This window comes from Nannospalax galili, unplaced genomic scaffold (assembly GCF_000622305.1).
Source record: "Nannospalax galili isolate Female #2095 unplaced genomic scaffold, S.galili_v1.0 scaffold1488, whole genome shotgun sequence".
In the NCBI taxonomy this organism is placed as follows: domain Eukaryota; kingdom Metazoa; phylum Chordata; class Mammalia; order Rodentia; family Spalacidae; genus Nannospalax; species Nannospalax galili.
Window position 1 is genome coordinate 2,252,175 of NW_008358859.1, and position 18,476 is coordinate 2,270,650.

The window sequence follows — 18,476 nt, forward strand, 5'->3', positions numbered from 1 at the left end:
TGGTATTTCTGCAGTAATTTGATTATATGGTATTTAGTACCAAAAAAAAAAAAAAAACTTTTCCAGTAATACCAGAGATGTGAATTAGGCTATAAGTGCCACTTATCCGAAAGAGTGTTGGACATAAAACTACTGTCACAGAGACTCAGGTTACTGAGGTTACTAACTTTGATTGGGTTTTTTCTTGTTTTGTTTTGTTTGTTTGAGCTCACTATGTATCTATCCCTGGCTGGCTTAGAACTCTTTATGTAGACCAGGCTGGCCTCTGCACCCTGAGTGCTGGGATTAAGGGCCTGTACCACCTCGCCTGGTCCAACTTCGATTTGATTTTTCTTCCATTGCTGGATCATAGGAAGAAAGTCATGTGGTTGAAATTGTGAATTTCTCTTTCTTATGGGCCCCTGGGGTTACTGATGTCCAGATCTCTCGTACTTTTCCTAGTTTCCCTTTCACTTTGTAAAAAAGTGAAAACTGTTACTGGAGACTTTTAAGCCTCTCTTTAGGGAGAAAACACATCAAAGTGACTAGCTTGCTTTCAGAAGAGGCAAGGATGTCAAATATCCAGGTAACCCAGATCCAAACAAGGCTTTATTGCTGTGCTGTTTGCTTCCCCAGGGAGGCTAGAAAATTGACACACCTTCCCCCAAGACACATCAGCATCTCATGCAGTCGTCTGTAACAGACTGTGGCATTGGCATAACTACAGCACATTACCTATGATCTCAACCACGCAGAAGCACCGCTGAGCTGAGAATAGCCCATTCTTCTGTTTCTTCTCAGATCTAACAGTGCATTAAACAAAATTGTGTGTGCATCCCGCCTGGGAAGGCCACAGGGCAACTTGCAGAGGAGCAGTTCTCTCCTTCTACCATGTGGGCTCCAGGGACCAAACCCAGGTTGTGAGGCTTGGCAGCAGCTGCCTCTCCCACTGAGCCATCTCACTGGTCCCTTGATTTCTTTCTTTTTCTTTTTTTAATTTAAATTTTATTTTATGTGTTTTGAGTGTTTTACCTGCATGTAAAGTATTCCACATGTGTGCCATGCCCACAGAGACCAGAAGAGGTTGCTAGGTCCCCTGGAACTGGAGTTACAGATGGTTGTAAGCCACCATGTGGGTGCTGGAACTGAACCCAGGTCCTCTGCAAGAACAGCCAGTTCTCTTAACTGCCGAGCATCTCTCCAGCCTCCTTTCTCTATTTCTTAATGTTTCTTTGTTTTCATTGTTATGTGTTTTTCCACTGAGTTGCCAGTCATGAAGCGTCTCTTTCCCCCAACATCAAAACATGGACCTGTGGACAGCTTGTGGCCCCTGGATCATAACATGTACCTTCTCTGCTAGTGTGCGTCTGGTGCTGGAACCCTGGGGAGCTGCTTCGAGAGTCGAGTGGTTGTTGTCTGTGAGAAGATGATGAGCCGTGCCTGCTGGGCCAAATCCAAGCATTTGATCCATTCGAAGACTTTCCGTGGAATGACCCTCCTACACTTGGCTGCTGCCCAGGGCTATGCCACCCTGATCCAGACCCTTATCAAATGGCGGTAAGTCTGTGTGCAAAGGACCCGTCTCTAGTCCTTAACGGCCAGCTTCCTGAGTACTTCTGCAAGGGGAGAGGAATCTGCTTCTTCACTCTGCTTCATAAGCTTGTGAACTGAGGGCTTTGCCCCAGGACAGTTTGCAAGAGATTCGTGTGGTCCCCTGCCCTGGGAATACTGAGTGAGATACTAATTGTCAGATACTCCAAATGACCTTTGAGGTCCAGAATCCTTTGTCTCCACCTCAGGGAGGCCAGGTGCCCAGTTTGGTTTCATTGTTTATGGGTTTGGTGTTTTCCTCACACTTCTTTTTACATGGGTTGATGTGGGGTAACCTCGTGCTATTCTTGCAGCACAAAGCATGCGGACAGCATTGATTTGGAACTGGAAGTTGACCCCCTGAATGTGGACCACTTCTCCTGTACTCCTCTGGTAAGGAACAGACTTGTTTATGCCACTAACCCTCTTTTCAGACTGGCAAAGGGATTCCAGATCCCCAGGGGATCTGAAAGTGTTACTTAAAAGGTGAGTTGCAGAACTGGGTGTGGTAGCACACACCTCTAATCCCAGCATTCAGGAGGTGCAGGTAGAAGGATCAAGTTCAAAGTTGTCCTCAGCTACACAGTGAGTTCAAGGCCAGCCTGGGCTATGAGACCCTTTCTGAGGCACAGGAAAAGATGAGTTGCAGCACATTTATTTATTTTTAATGAAGTTTATCTACTTTTTATTTTTATATATATGAGTGTTTTGCCTGCATGTACATACAATGCCTCACGTGTGTGCAGTGCCCAAGGAGGCCAGAAGAGGGCATCAGATACCCTGGAACTGGAGTTATAAATGGTTGTGAACTACCCTGTGAGTGCTGGGACCTGAACCCAGGTCCTCTTCAAGAACAGCAAATGCTCCTAATCTCTGGGCTATCTCTCCAGCCTAACAAGTTGACATATTAAAAGTGAATTTATGAACTCTTGAGTGTCAAACACACCTACTGTTACCCCTCATTAGCTCTAGGCATTTTTCAGAGATATTGTAATGGTAGTGTCTATCTAACAGCCCCCACTGACCTTGCCAGGAGGACCTTGTATCAGCTGCTAGCGGCTCCCATTGAGGACACTGGCTCTGCCTTCCTGTCTTTCAGATGTGGGCCTGTGCTCTAGGGCACTTGGAAGCTGCTGTTGTCCTGTACAAGTGGGACCGTCGGGCTATCTCCATCCCAGACTCTCTGGGAAGGCTGCCTTTGGGAATTGCCAGGTCAAGGGGTCATGTGAAATTAGCGGAGTGTCTGGAGCACCTGCAGAGAGACGAGCAGGCCCAGTTGGGACAGACTTCCAGGATCCACTGTCCCCCAAGTGAAGATCCAAGCACAGACAGCTGGATGGCCCAGTGGCACAGAGAGGCCATGAGCTCTCCAGAAATACCCAAAGGAGTCACCGTCATCGCAAGCACCAATCCAGGTACATGTGCACAAAGGTTGCATCTCAGAACTTGTCAGCTCCCCCATTTGCTTTGTGCGATTCCCTCAGAAAAACCCATAGGACATTCACATACGTTTAAGGCTTGGCGGGGGGTTACTTTAATGTTTCTGATTGTCCTTTAAAAGTGGCTAGTGCCCCATCCCGGTATGGAAAGTAGAAAAAAGATAATCTGAATACTATATATGCTGCTGGGGACCATTTACGCCTTAGGAACACGTCTTGAGTTCCAGCTTTGCACTTTTTATCTCCCAGGCATAAAGTGTTAATTCTTGAGGATTCCTACTTAAAAGCCTGTCCTGACTGTCCTTTCTACTGTACTTTTCAGAGCTGAGAAGACCTCGGTCTGAACCCTCTAATTACTACAGCAGTGAGAGCCACAAAGATTATCCGGCTCCCAAAAAGCATAAATTGAACCCTGAGTACTTCCAGGCAAGGCAGGAGAAGCTGCTTCCCACTGCACTGAGTCTGGAACAGCCAAATATCAGGAAGCACAGCCCTAGTTCTAAGCAGTCTGTCCCTGAGACAATCAGCCCCAGTGAAGGAGTGAGGGACTACAGCCGGGAAACCTCCCCTCCCACTCCAGAGACTGCAGCATTCCAAGCCTCTGGATCTCAGCCTGTAGTAAAGTGGAATTCCAAAGATCTTTACATTGGTGTGTCTACAGTACAGGTGACTGGAAATCCGAAGGGGACCAGTGTAGGAAAGGACGCGGCTCCCTCACAGGTGCGTCCGCGGGAGCCTATGAGTGTCCTGATGATGGCTAACAGAGAGGTGGTGAATACAGAGATGGGGGCCTACCGAAATAGTGCCGAGAATGAGGAATGCTCCCAGCCCATGGATGACATTCAGGTAAGACTGATCAGGTAGGCTGGAACCCCACAGTGGCTGTGAATTGTATGGTTTACTTCTAACAGTCATGTAATCCCCTCCAAACGGGGGATTAGAAGTCTGGTCATGCTCATGAGAAGGTTGAATATCTTCTTTCTTTGAACCACATTTTCCTGTTGTGACTAGGGCTGAAGGCAGGGACCCTGGGCTCAGCAAAGCCTTCCCTCTGGGCACCAGGCCTTTCAGAACCTGTGACCCTCTAATAAATCTGCTTCCTCCTTGTATGACAGCTTCACTGTTTTAAGTTCTGGTTACAAAAGAGTCAAGGCCCTAAAGGTATATAGCAAGGAGGTCTGTGGATTTGGATTATCTAAGTGACTTTGACTGACACTTCCTTAGCCCAGCCATTTTGAATGGCATCTATGGTATGAGGCTCTTATGGCATGCAGTGAAATATATCTAAAGTTAATAATTTTCTGCCCTCGTAATAAATGCAGAAAACACAGTCTTTCTAGGGCATGAAACTTGTTAGAAACTAAATGTGACGTCAAGCTATTAGACAAATTCCATCGATTCAAATCACAGTCGAAAGGGGCAACCTGGGAACATGGGAAGGACTTCCTCTCTTTCCAACATCCTGTTGATGCAACCCAAGACAAATACAAAAAGTAGAAAGTTTCCCGCTGGGAATTCTGCAGGGCGCCCAAGCCTGAAGGGTGACACGGGATGGGAGGGCCTTGGGCAGGACCCCGTATCCCAGGGAGCAGGCCTGCCTCCTCTCTGCTATTCCGAGAAATGCCATACAGTGTGCCCCCATTTCTAGTGGTTGGGAGACCCCCCCCCACTACAGATCTACCATGTAGTCAGTGGGCTGCCTGCCAAGTTAAATCAAAAATTTTGTTTTGGCTTCTCAAGTTATGTGAATGCTCTACCACTGAGCACAATCCTCAGCCCTTTATTAAATTTTACTTTGAGACATGGTCTCATTAAGTTGCCCAGGCTGACCTCGAATTTACAGTCCTCCTGTCTCAGGCTCCCAAGTAGCTGGGATTATAGGTATGCCCTACCATGTCCAGCCTAAGTCAAATAATGTTTTAGACAAATGGCTAGGATTTTTTTTTCTTGTTAAGAGCCAGATAGTGAATAAATTTGGGCTTTGTTGGTCATGCAGACTTGATTGCACCTGTTAATCTGCCCTATGCACCAAAGCAGCCTTAGTTAATATTAAAGGATTGATTTGACTGCATTCTGATAAAACTGTTTACAGGGCTCGAGAGGTGGCTGTGTGGTTAAAAGTGCTGGCTGCCCTTGCGGAAAACCCAGGTTTAATTCCTAGCACCCACATGGTGGCTAACAACCATCTGTAAACCCCAGTTCCAGGGGATCCGACACCCTCTTCTGACCTCCCACGGGCATTGCACAACATGGGTGCACTTACATACATGAAGGCAATACACATACACATAAATTAAAAATAATAAATAAAATATTATTTAAAAACCCTCTGTTTACACACAGGTGGCTGGCTAGACTCCACCTGGCCACACCCCTGGTTCCTGATGGAACCTGTATTAGTGACTTTCCTAGTTGCCGTAATGACAAAACACCTGACAAATCAACTTAAGAAAGGAAGATTGGTTGGCCTTGTGGTTTGAGATGCACAGCGTTGGGGCTGGGGAGGCACAGGCAGCAGGAGCCTCAGGCAGAGGGCCACGTTGCATCTGCAGTCAGGGAGCAGAGGGAGATGAACGCTGGTGCTCAGCTCGCTTTGGACTCCAGTTGATGCAGTGGTGCTGCCCACATTCAGAGTGGGTCTCCTCTGTCTGCTGAACCTTTCTGAAAACTCTCAGAGACACACCCAAGTGTGTTTCTGTGGCGATTCTGGATCCCGTCCTGTTGACAATGAACAAATTCCAGATGTCAGAGCTGACACTATGTTTTGCTGAATGAGGAGCACACAGCTGTGACAAGATACCATCCATTAAAAGAGTATTTTTTCACACTATTAATTTTATGTGTATGAGTGTATTGCCTGCATGTATGTTAAGTACACCCGTGTCGTGCAGTGCCTGCAGAGGTCAGAAGAAGGCATTGGATCGCCTAGAACTGGAGTTATGGACAGTCATTAGTCACCATATGGGTGCTGGGATTTGAACCCAGGTCCTCTGCAAGAGCAGCCAGTGTTCATAACCGCCGAGCCATCTCTCCAGTTCCAGAAAGACTCTTTAAATGGAAGAATAATAATACCTAATCTAAAACTGAAAATCTAGATTACTTTAAGAAAATCAGGGTCGTAAGGAAGTAAAGACAGCCAAAGTGTGTTACACAGCTCTCTTGCTCAGAGGGGATCATAAATTTTGTTTCACTCATGATATGGGTAGAAAAGTGCAGGATAAAACGTGTTTGTTCAGAGGTATTCTAAACATATGCTGAAGAATTTCCAAGGCATTACAGAAAAAGAAAATGTGGCCCTTTTGGGAAAAGTTCAAGGATGATAAGGAAGGAAAAACAACAATAATAACAAACAGATTGGAATATGATATTGATTTTTTCAAATGTGACATGTGCACCTTATGGTAAGTGATAATTCTGTTGTACTAAGATTCTGTGGCTGGAGATAAGGCTCAGCAGTTAAGAGCACTTGTTGCTCTTCCAGAGGATCTGAGTTCTGTTCCTAGCACTCACCTTGGGTGACTCACAACTGCCTGTAGCTCCAGGGGATCTGACACCCTCCTCCGTCCTCTATGTGCCTGCACACATATGCACAACACCCCCCCCATAATTTAAAAATAATAAAATAAATTTCCAAAAAATAAAAGTCAGATACCTAGATTTGGTTTAAAATGTAAAGTATGTGCTTCTTGTAAGAGACAGCTGAAGGGAAAAGATAGAAGGATCATGAAGGGCTGAGTGAGGCTGGGCTGGGGCAGCCCAGTCAGCAGAGGGCTTGCTGTGGAGACCATGAGCGAAACCCTCAGAACCCTCGTAAAAATGGCAAGCACGGGGGCCTGGAGAGATAGCTCAGCGGTTAAGCTTGCAGAGGACCTGGGTCAGTTCCCAACACCCACATGGTAGCTAACAACCATGTGCAACTCCAGTTCCAGGGGGATCTGATGCCCTCTTCTGGTTACCATGGGCATTGCACATAGGTGCATGCAGGCAAAACCACTCATAAATAAATAAATTAATTAATTAATAAATAAATAAATACTTTTCTAAATGTCAAACATGGTGACACTTCTGTAACCCCAGCTCTGTGGAGGCAGAGACAGGAGGATCCCTGGGATCACTGGCAAACCAGTCTGGCTGAATCAGTGAGCTCCGGATCAGTAAGAGTCTACCTTAAAAAAAGGAAAGGATTTGGGGCAATGGCTACAAAGAGATAACCTTCAGGCTTCAGAAATTCCACTTTGTTCTAATACATTAGTAAGCCAGATGTGGTGGTGCATACCTGTCATCCTAACTACTTGGGAAACTGAGGCAAGAATTCCTGCTGATTTTTATGAGTTGGAGACCAGCCTGGGAAATAGCAGGAACCCAGCCAATAACCACGAAAGGGGAAAAAAAAAAAAAAAAAAAAAAAAAACAACAAACCAATCAGTTATTGTTACAGAATAAAGGCAGGTCTTCCTCCTGTTTGAGTTATGACTCAAGGGGGCCAGTAAAGAAAGCTACACGTTTCTTTCATTTCCTCCTTTTATTTCTACTGTAAGAGCTGATTCTTGCTCTTTGATGAAAATTTGAAAAATTATCCAAGATCAACATTTTAAATAGCTCCATGGAGGTCTGATTTTCATCCAGTTTGATCCAGTTTCGTCCTGTTTTACATAACTGTACTGTAGTCACAGTGGTCTTAGAAGACATCTGCCTCCCCCACAAGCTCTGCGATCTGTTTGCAGTCAGTCTCTGCTCCACCCACCCCAGATCCCATTTGATCCCCTGAGATTTTTGCTCCTTTTCAGTTTCACCTTAACTGGGATGTGGTGTCTTTCAGTGTAATAGTTACTTTTTGTCTCACTGTGACTAAAATACCTGACAGAAACCACTAAAGGGCAGAGTTTATGGAAGTGAGAGGGTTTCAAGGTCGACCAGGAGGCGGAGTGGGCCTAGAAACCGGGGGCTCAGCCCTACCTTCAAAGGCCTGCTGGGAAATGACCTGTATCTTGGATTTTTTTTCCTGTCGCTGTGATAAAATACTCTGACAAAAGCCACTTCAGGAAGGAAAGGTTTATTTTAGCTCATAGTTCAAGATAGTCCATCATGGTGCAGAAGTCAACGCACCAGGAGCTGAAGCAGCTGGTCACGTTGAGTCCACAGTAAGGAAATGGAGCAGTGAACACTCTCTCAGTGCTTTCTCCATTTCATACAGTCCAGGATCCCCAGCCCAGCTCCCCCAAGCCCAGGTCCTGCTCCACAGTCAGGATGGGACTTCTCATGTCAGTTAATGTAATCAAGATAATCCTCACAGACACCCAGATTCCCGGTGATTCCAGGTCTGTCAGGTTGACAACACAAGCCGTCCCAACCTTGCATCCAGCAGGGCCCCAACTCCTACAAAAGTCCAACAGCCTCCCCAATCACTCCATATACTAAGGGGCAGTGTTCAAAACCTGAGCTTGCAGGGGACAGTTCAGATTCAAACCATAGGGGCTGGAGAGGTGACTCAGCAGTTGAGAGCAGGTACTACTTGTAGAGGACCCAAGTTCGGTGGTCCACATTTGGTAGACCACCTGTAACTCCAACTCCAGGGCACCTGAGACCTCTGACTTCCACAGGCACCTGCACACACGGACACGCACACACACACGGACACACACACACATATTAAAATAAAATCTTTTTTTTAAAAGCACAGCAATGTTTCTGAGGTGCATTTATGCTGCAAGATCAGCATTTTGACTCTTTGTGAATGAAACTTATTTCAGAACATTCTCAGTTCACTGAGGCAGAAATATCTGTTGAAAACCTCAACTGCTGTATTTTGATTCCTTTAAGTGTGCAAAGAATTTTTAAAAATGAGACTATGTCTCTAATCCTCATTTTTTGTATGTGTGTATGTACACATGTGCCACGTGTGCACGGAGGCCAGAGGTTGATGTTGGTTGTTTTCCTTAGTCACTTCTCCACCTTATCTTTTGAGGCTAGACTTGGAGCTCACCTATTTGAATAGTGACTGGCCAGTCAGCCCTAGGAATGCTCCTGTCTCTGCCTCTACAGTGCTGAGATTATAGGCGTGTGCTGCCGTGCTTGGCTTGTCTACCTGGGTATTAGGGATTGAATTCATATCCTCATACTTACATGACAAGCACTCTACAGACCGAGTCCTCTCCCCAGGTCCCTAAACCCTGATTTTAGAATAGGGTGTTTATCAAGATTAGCTTTAAGGATTCCTAGTTAAATCTGTTAGGATGCATTCTGACTGCATTGCTCTCATTTTGAAAAGGTTTTCTTTGTTTTGTTTTCCCACATGACAGGAAGCCTAAAAGCCCAGTTGCTCAGTGATGTTCAGGGTCCCGGATAGTTTTTTATTTTGCCACATTTCAGTCCTTTGTGGCTTTCTTCATGCATGTAGCAACATAACGCATGCTTTGTGGTGATAGCTACCCAGGGTTGTCTGTGGTCGAGGCAGGAAGAAGAGAGGAAGGGGATGTGCCAGGTACGCTGATGCCTTAGTATCAAGCGAGCAGAGGCTCTGCCCAGGGTCTCCCTCTGTGTGGTCCCACTGCCCAGAAGGGGCTCATAAACTGACCCCCAAGTACAAGGGAAGGTGGGAGGTCCTGAAGAAGATAAGTATAACTAACCTAAGCAGTCCTGATATGACCCCTGGGGTGCAGTGTTTTACTGCTGCCTCTGGGACTTGAGTTCCCCAGATTAGGAACATGGGAAGAGGTTGAATACTTATGAGGCCATCAGTAGTTTCACAGTAAGATTGTATCTTGGGGGCTGGAGAGATGGCTCAGTGGTTAAGAGTGAGTACTGCTCCCACAGAGGACCCAAGTTCAGTTCTCTGAACCCATGCTGGGCCACTCATAACCACCTGTAACTCCAGCGCAAAAGGATCCAAGATTCTATTCTGGATTCCACAGTACCTACACTCACATGCACATATAACCCACCCCAGACATATACACCTAATTAAAAATAAAAATAAATCTGTTTTGTTTCATTGATTTTTTTTTTTTTTTGAGACACAGTCTCCCTGTAGCGCCAGCTGGCCTGAAACTTGCTATGTAGACCAGGCTGGCCCACAGAGAACCGCCTGCCTCAGCCTCCTGAGTCCTAGGATTAAAGGTACCACCAAATCTGGATTAAAAATAAATATATTTTTCAAAAAATGATTGACATCTTAGGGCCAACAAGATGACTCAGCAGATGAAGGTACTTGCTGCCAAGCCTGACAACCTGAGTTCTGTTCCCGGAACCACATGATGGAAGGAAATGATCAACTCGTACAAGTTGTCCTTTGACCTCCACACATGCACACACACATCCAAACACACATAAATACATGCAATTTTTTAATTTAGTGTTATTTTATATGTATGAATGTTTTGTATGCATGTTTGTAAGTGTACTATGTGAATGTGATGTCTGTAAAGGTCAGAAGAGGGTATTGGATCCCCTGGAACTGGAGTTTCAGGAAGTTGTTAGCCACCATGTGGGTGCTGGGAACTGAACTCGGATCCTCTGCAATAGCAGCCAGTGCTGTTCACTGAGCCATCTCTCCAGCCCTGCAAAATGTTTTTTTAATATTTTATTTATTAACCGCCCAGATATGAGGCCCTAGCTTGGATGGTTGTGCTGCTGAGAGTTGGCAATTTGGAGATAATCAGGTCTCAGGATGAATCACATAATAACCTTAAAATGCTGTTTGAGCTAGGCTACACAGACAGCTGAGTGGTTAAGAGCACATACTCCTCTTCCACAGGACCTGAGTTCACCTCACAGTACCTACTTCCGGAGGCTCATAACCACCTATAACTCCAGGTCCAGGAGGTTCTGATGACTCTGGCCTCCACAGGCACCTGCACTTACATGCACAGATTTCCAACCCCCTCATATACATAATTTTTTTTAAAAAAAACAACAGACCTTAAATGCTCTTTGAGTGCGTGGGATTGAGGTGTAAACCTTCAGTCTCCCCCTTCCCTGCCCCGGCAACATTCTATCCAAGGTTCTTTCTGAGCTGGGCACTCTGGACTTCTGGTTCTAGGTAAACATGATGACCTTGGCAGAACACATCATCGAGGCCACACCCGATCGAATCAAGCAGGAGAACTTTGTGCCCATGGAATCCACGGCCTTGGACAGGACAGATCCTGCTGTGGTTAGCAGTACCATGAACTGGTTGGCCAGTTACCTCGCTGATGCAGACCGTCTACCCAGTGCTACCCAGATCAGGTGGGGAAGATTCTGGGTCAGTGGGGCAGGGGGTGTCTTCCTAAGATAGACTCCTGGATTTATCTGGAGGCAGGAAGGTCAAGTGTACTGGATGAGTCTGTACGAAGAGAGAGTCCCAAGGAAGGAAGACAGCATTAGAATGCATTCCTTTGCTATTTGCAAAGCCTGGCTCTGTCCTCACCTCTTTGGGATGTTTTTCCTACATCAGTGTATATAAAATACCATCTTATAATGGGGTCCTACTGAAGTTTCCTAGAGGCAGGGTAGTATCCTTAGTGGGTTTAGTATTTAGCACAGGGCTAAATTCATAATAGATGTTCAGTAGGAATTTAACTGAAGTACGACCAAAGTACTATGTTCAGCAACTTGCCAACAGAACAAAGGGATTCTGAGTGCCTCTCCCTGAGCAGGACACCTGTGTCAAACCTCTGACTCCTGAGGCTCAGGGACTGGTGTGGAAGGAGCAGAAAGATGTTAAGATCCAGAGGTGGTGGCTGACCACAAGGAAACAGTTTTCCAGACAGCTGGGAAGTCACTCGTAGGAACTCACAGCACTGGTGACAGCGCACACAGACCCACATAAGCTGAAGCCAGACAGAATCCCAGCCTCGAAGTGGGGAGGTGGGGAAGAAGCCCGACCTTAGCTGAGGAGCTACTGGCAACCGATAGCTGCTGGGAGGGGGAGAGTCAGTTTTCCTTAAGGATATGACAACCCTAGATAGGTCAACCCGGCTCCAGTGGATGGATTCACATCAAAGGATGTTTGGGGACACAAACTTGGGAGGGAGGGGGAGAGGGAGGGGGAGGGGGAGGAGGGAGAGGGAGAGAGAGGAGAGAGAGAACAGTTAATGGACCTACATTGAAGGGTAACTGGGGCCACAAATTTGACTCGAGGCGTGTGTGTGTATGTGTGTTTGCTGCATGAAATCAAGTAGGGGGTATTAAGGAGGGATATACATAGGGGAGAGGGTCTCAATATGATCAAAATATATGTAATTATTAAATCCAAAAAAAATTTTTTTAAAAAGAATGAAGGCATCTTGCATGCCCACAGCGGCTTCAGGACTGTGCGGGTCAGCTTGTGACCATCTTGTCACTTCTTCTCTTGTTTCAGAAGCGCTTATACTGAGCCTCTAACCCCATCTTCTAATACCAGCCTGAGCCCCGTAGGCTCTCCCGTCAGTGAAATGGCTTTCGAGAAACCCAATCTTCCCTCAGCGGCAGACTGGTCAGAATTCCTGAGCGCCTCCACCAGTGAGAAGGTGGAGAACGAGTTTGCTCAGCTCACTCTCTCTGACCACGAGCAGAGAGAGCTCTATGAAGCTGCCAGGCTTGTCCAGACAGCTTTCCGGAAATACAAGGTAAAATAGGAGCATCCTGCTATCTAGATATTCTCAATGAGGTCAGGGAGGGGAGCTATAAGCCCGGGTCAGTCCAGATAAGGCATGTGCCAGCTCATTTGTCCTATGTTGTGTAGGGTTTTCATTGGAGGATGTTATGTCCTCTATTGTATTATCATCATATTAACTTTCAGGAGCTCTAATAAAATAAAACCAGGTGGTAGTGGGGCCGTTATCATTTCACCTTAGTTTCCATAGTGATAAATATTTTACTAACACCCAAAGTTGGCCCCTCAGCCACAAGGAATTTACTGTTGAAAGCAGGATCTGGGGACCTACTTTAGGCAGCTTGGGAACTCTGGGAACTCTCTAGGGAAGCCTCCACACATTTTTAAAAGAACCTGACCACTCCTCCCAGAAATGTAAAAAAAAGTAAAATGATTGGATTATCTTAGAAATGACAGTTGGAATCTTCTTGTAAGACAAAGATTGCAATACCTAATTCATTAAAAACTTGTAAAATGAGTATTTTTAGGCCTCCTAACATCCAAACATGGCTTAGTTTGAAAAACAAAAATAGTTTATTTATTCTGTAAATTCATTTTTCTTCATTTAATTTATCATTCTGAATGCATCTGGGTAAGCCTGGGATTTTAGTTCCGTGAAAGTTGTGTTACCTAGTAATGGTTCTGTTAAGTTTTAAGCACTTTGACAGGCCTGACGTTCTGTCTGTCATTACTCATCCCCTACCCCCACTTTACCCTGAAGGGCCGACCTTTGCGGGAACAGCAGGAGGTGGCTGCCGCCGTCATTCAGCGTTGTTACAGAAAATACAAACAGGTAACCTCAGTTCTGTGTCATAAAAGGAAAAGGCACTTGCCCAGCAGCCCAGACCATGGGTGACTCTGGCTGCAATTTGGCTAAAGAACACTACATCCAGTTCCTGTTAGCAGAGTCCTGATTTGAACTGCCTTGATTAAAAAGCAGAGGTAAAGGAGACAAAGCCATTTGCAAATGAGCTTTAGTTAGCAGGGGCAAGAATAATACCCTGGGCCTCCTCCACAAAGATGATGGGCACTCTTCAGGGTAGCCTAAGTGCAGAGGGGCGAGGTGTCCTGGGTCTTCCTGGCACTGTGCTACCTGCTCAGAGCTATTCTGAGTAAACAAATATTTCCATTTTACAGAGGAGGAAGCTGAATCTCAGAAAAATTAAGCAAATATTAGACTACAAATATCACAGTAGTTATAGAATATTGAAAATTCCCTTACTGAGTTTTGACTAGATACTTGTTAAAATTCAATCCTGTTACTGGGTACGGTGGCACAGGCCTCTAATCCCAGCATCCAGAGACTGAAACAGGAGGATTACAAGTTCAGAGCCACCCTGAACTTTTAGTAAGACCCTGTAGAAAAGAAATACTATTCCTGCCAGTTCTAGAAAGAGTTTACAATTTTATTTCCTTGGGATTTAGGGTTTTACATTTTTACTTAAGGAATAGGCAATGCTAAGATGTAGGATAATTGCATAGAAATTTGGAGTTCTGCTCTTGTATTCTGAGACGGGCCTCGGTTTCCAGTATGACTACCATTTTCTCAAGTTTCTCCTTTCACCTCTGTCCATGGGCAGGAAGGAAGGTCTCCAGCTCCAGCCAGTTGAGTTCATGATCCCAGACACTGAAGGCTTATTGTGCAAACGCTGACACCACAATCCCTAGATGTGTATGGCCGGAACCTGGACTGGCCTCTGATTGGAGAACAGGCTTTATGTTAGCACTAGATAACATCACCCACAGAATTGAGGTTTCAAGTCTGTGATGACAACATGTATTTATTTATTAGAAAAACAAAAAATAAAAACAAAAACCCTACCAAGTGTTTTCTGCTTTCTAGAAGTAATAGTAAGTGCTTTCTAACTAAGGAAGATGGACAGCATTACCTTTGGAAATAGTGACAGCTGTGAGGCTGATATTTTGGAAGGTGGACGGCATTAACATAGCCAGGTTGCCTGGTTTTAGTTTTGGTCGGGAGCTTTATTGGTTCTGGTTTTTAACTTCATCTATTTAGTAATCTAACATTAATCTTGTATTTTCTGTTTCTCCCTAAGCTGACATGGATAGCCTTGAAGGTAATGATGCACCAAGCCCTCTCACAAACCATTCCACCAGAGTCCCAAACTTCACACCCATCACTGCTATGAGGAGGGGTCATTAAGATGCCACAGTCATGAAACACACATTCTCTCGCTGCCAGGCCACCCAGCCACACCGCATCCATCCCCTGGGGCCTGTGGTTATTCTGGTGGAGTGGGTTTTGACATTAATAATAATTGGACAGATTCTTGGCAAGGGTCATTTCATCCTAGCCAATGACTTTGAGCCTAGTGACCACTAAGCAAGTATCTCATCTCCACGATGGGCTTCACAGAGGCCCCACAGACTGGACTGTCTACAGGCCACAGTGCCGAGACCTACAGAGGCTCTGTAGGATACAGTGCTCTTACCCTCAAAAGACTTTTGGGCCAATGGAAATGAATGTAAAGCAGGCCAGTGGAGACCAAAGATTTATTGCAGGAAGGTCCTATTGAACATCCTGAGAAGTCAGTTTCCTTCCTTCATCCTGTGTCCTATGTCTAGGGATACAGTTAGGCATATACAGGGTTTCTGAGCACCGTTTTCCCTGACGATGGTAAATGGTCTTCTTATGCCAAGGGTGCCATGCCACTTGTGCATGAGAAATCCACTTCTGCAGGAGAAATTCATGGCATTTTCAAATGTGGCGAGCTCCATTTTTAGGGCCTTGAGGCAGACTTTGGAGAGGAGCCCAGCTCCTGTGTTTTCCCGTGTCACTTCTGTAGCTCTGGAGCAGGCTAGGTAGAGGATATTGGCTCCTGACCAGGCCCCAACTCTGGCAGCCTTCCAGGGTTTCGTGCATGGCCACCTTGTGGGTCTGATGAGTGTTAATCTGTCTCAGGGTAAAATGGCTTAAAGGTGTCAGCGTTTCATGATAAGCCTCATATTTGGGACCTTGTAACTCCATCAGAAATTTGTGAAATGGAACAAATTAGTTAGAAATCAGATGTTGATGTAAAAAGGTTTAAAATGTTGCAATTCAATGGTCAATTCTCATCTTAAAATATGTACTTAAAGACAGGCAGTGTGTTGATGTCTTGGGATAAAAGCACTGCAGAGCACTGTGTTGCCTGCAGTTGGGCCACGGTCTTTCCATTCTGGAAAGGTAGGTGAGAGATTCCTGTCGACCTGATGTGGTTAACCCCCAGCAGAGATCTGGATGGGAAAGGGAAGAAGGGGCTTGTCCTACCTCCAGAGTCTCAGGACACGGTGTTGTGGCTCCTGTTGTTACTGTCCTGCTCCTCCTGTTTCCCCTGCAGTATGCACTTTATAAAAAGATGACCCAGGCGGCCATCCTCATCCAGAGCAAATTCCGAAGTTACTATGAACAGAAAAGGTTCCAGCAGAGCCGGCGTGCCGCAGTTCTGATTCAGAACTTCTACCGGAGTTACAAGAAGTGTGGCAAGAGACGGCCGGCCCGCCGGACAGCCGTCATCGTCCAGCAGAAGCTCAGGTGGGCCACCAGCTGTCGGGGCATGGGAAGGACCTGCTCAGGAGAGCCACACGGTGCACACCAAGCCTGTGCCAGCCCAAGGCTTGGCCGTGCCTTTCTCCTCAGCACACTCCTTGTCCTGGTGTTGTGGCCCTGTCAAGCATTACCTCTGCCGCTGTCCATTGGGAGTCTTCTCTACCCTACACTGGGTCACTTTTGATGTCGCTGGCCCATTGCAGTACAAACCAGTTTGTACTTAAAGAGGTGTCGCTGTGCACAGTGTTCTCAACTGTGGAAGTACTGCTCAATTACCTGGGCAGAGTACTTAGGGCTCAGTTGTTCCGGGGGTATGAGAAGAACTTGCAGCAGATTGAAATGATTAAAATAGCCCAAGGAGAGCATCAGAGTCAGGCAGATTAACGTCTAAATTAACGAGGTCTGGCTAATGACAGAGGCCTTTGCACAGAGTGGCTCATGCGGAATTGTAAAAGAGCCAGGTATGGTGCCACAGCCCTGTAAACCCAGCTCTCTGGAGGCTGAGTCATGGGAGTCATGAGTTAGAGGCCAGGCTGGGCTGCGCAGTGAGCCTGTCTTTCCAAAAACAAACAAAAAAGGAGTTGTAAAAGCTCATTGAGGGTCCTTTATAGTGTCTCCTTAAAACTCGGGACAAGGCAGTAGCTCAGTTGTTAGAGTGCTGGTCTAGCATGCACAAAGGACTTTACACACCAGGTGTGGTGGATAGTGCCTGTAACCCCAACACCTGAGAGATGGAGGCAGAAGAATCAAGTTCAAAATCCTAGGCGACAGAGTGAGTTTGAGGGTTCAACAGCTCCCAGGCCATTCTCAGCACCATGTGCTTTGAACTAAAAGTCCCCTCCCACCACAGACCAGACCAGTTCTCAGTGTTTGTATCAAAAGCTTTATGGAACCCTTCTTGTGATGATAATCCTCTGACTTTTTCAGGAGCAGTTTGCTAACCAAAAAGCAGGACCAAGCTGCTCGAAAAATAATGAGGTTTCTACGTCGCTGTCGTCACAGGTACACTAATTCTCATCTGTTCATTTTACTCCTGGAGAACAAGACAGCCCTGACCTTCCTAACCATCCACTGGCTCTACATAATGCTAATAACCATCAGCAAAGATCAGGGAGGGCACCCCACCTCACACAGGATCATAGGACTTGTTAGGCACTAATTCGCTTGGGCTGGAGCTCCGGAAATGGTTTGAGAGAGTGTGTGTTCAGCCTTGGAGATTCACACCAGTGTTTTCCTGTTTTGATTTGGGAGTGAGTGTAATTTATTTGGACTAGCTTTTCATTCAAACTCCTCTTCAATCTAACATCTGTATGACACTTTGCATGACGGTCTTGACTCTGCACTCTTACTGTGCTAACATCCATCCAAATGGCAGCTCAAGGAAAGCAAACCATTCGATGCCGTCTAGTGTACCCAATGTGGAGTCTCCTCTAAGTAGCTGGTGCCCTCTGCTGGATGGGAAGGAGCTAGCACTTCCATTCCAGCCTGGTCAGCAGAAAATGGCTGCAAGGAACTGTGCAGGAAGACAGGTAGCTGAATGGACGCAGCATTTTCAACTGCGGCCAGTGGCTCCTGAGGGCCTGGCGGTCCCCAGGGATGCAGCATCTTCACCTGGGCTAAGCCAGAGCAGCCGCTCTGTTTCCTCAAACGGGAGCTTTCTTCACGAAGCCTAGTTCTTAGACTTCCGGGAGCTGGTGAGAAGTGTCTTGCTTTCTAAACTCTGTAGCTAAACAATCCAGAGTCCGTAGCAGTGGCCATTGTAGCTGCACTGAGGCCACTTTCCCTGAGGTTGTGTTGATCTCCGTGTATCAGAAGCCTCGCGGTTGAGAGCTGCAGAAGACTCAAGCTGCCCCACTCCTTCCGGCCTAACCACACCCTAGTCAGTCTAGATTTTCTAACTCTTAAAACCATCTGAATTAGGCCGGGCGTGGTGGCGCACGCCTTTAATCCCAGCACTTGGGAGGCAGAGGCAGGTGGATCTCTGTGAGTTCAAGGCCAGCCTGGTCTATATAGTGAGTTCCAGGACAGCTGGGGCTACAGGGAGACCTTGTCTCAAAAAAGACCAAAAAAAAAAAAAAAAAAAAAAAAAAAAATTCTAAGTTGACAAGTATTGAAAATACTTTGCCTTTGAGACAGAGTTTAACTGGGTACTGACATGCCTAGTGTGTCAGCACAAGGGCATGTCTATGTGACTGGAGCAGGAACCTCCCACAGCCACGCCAAGGACAGTAATGATGATCTTAAGGAGTTATTGTTAGGAAGCTGGGCGTTTTCGAACCTGAACATGGTAAGGGAACTCGGGTAC

At 46.1% G+C, this 18,476-nt stretch overlaps 1 protein-coding gene across 10 annotated transcripts in view; it reads left to right on the forward strand.

Moving 5' to 3' along the window:
* Camta1 (calmodulin binding transcription activator 1) overlaps window positions 1-18,476 on the forward strand; it is a 912,046-nt gene that overhangs the window by 878,430 nt on the left and 15,140 nt on the right. For 5 of the 10 annotated variants that reach the window (XM_017795412.2, XM_029558273.1, XM_029558274.1 and 2 more), the window contains 10 exons: window positions 1,340-1,536; window positions 1,884-1,962; window positions 2,669-2,984; window positions 3,331-3,854; window positions 11,047-11,234; window positions 12,349-12,595; window positions 13,343-13,414; window positions 14,679-14,699; window positions 15,963-16,156; window positions 17,099-17,173. In XM_017795412.2, coding sequence (XP_017650901.1) covers window positions 1,340-1,536; window positions 1,884-1,962; window positions 2,669-2,984; window positions 3,331-3,854; window positions 11,047-11,234; window positions 12,349-12,595; window positions 13,343-13,414; window positions 14,679-14,699; window positions 15,963-16,156; window positions 17,099-17,173 — 1,913 coding nt within the window. The remainder of the gene's footprint in view (window positions 1-1,339; window positions 1,537-1,883; window positions 1,963-2,668; window positions 2,985-3,330; window positions 3,855-11,046; window positions 11,235-12,348; window positions 12,596-13,342; window positions 13,415-14,678; window positions 14,700-15,962; window positions 16,157-17,098; window positions 17,174-18,476) is intronic. The other 5 variants (XM_029558278.1, XM_029558279.1, XM_029558281.1 and 2 more) reach the window with 3 other exon arrangements.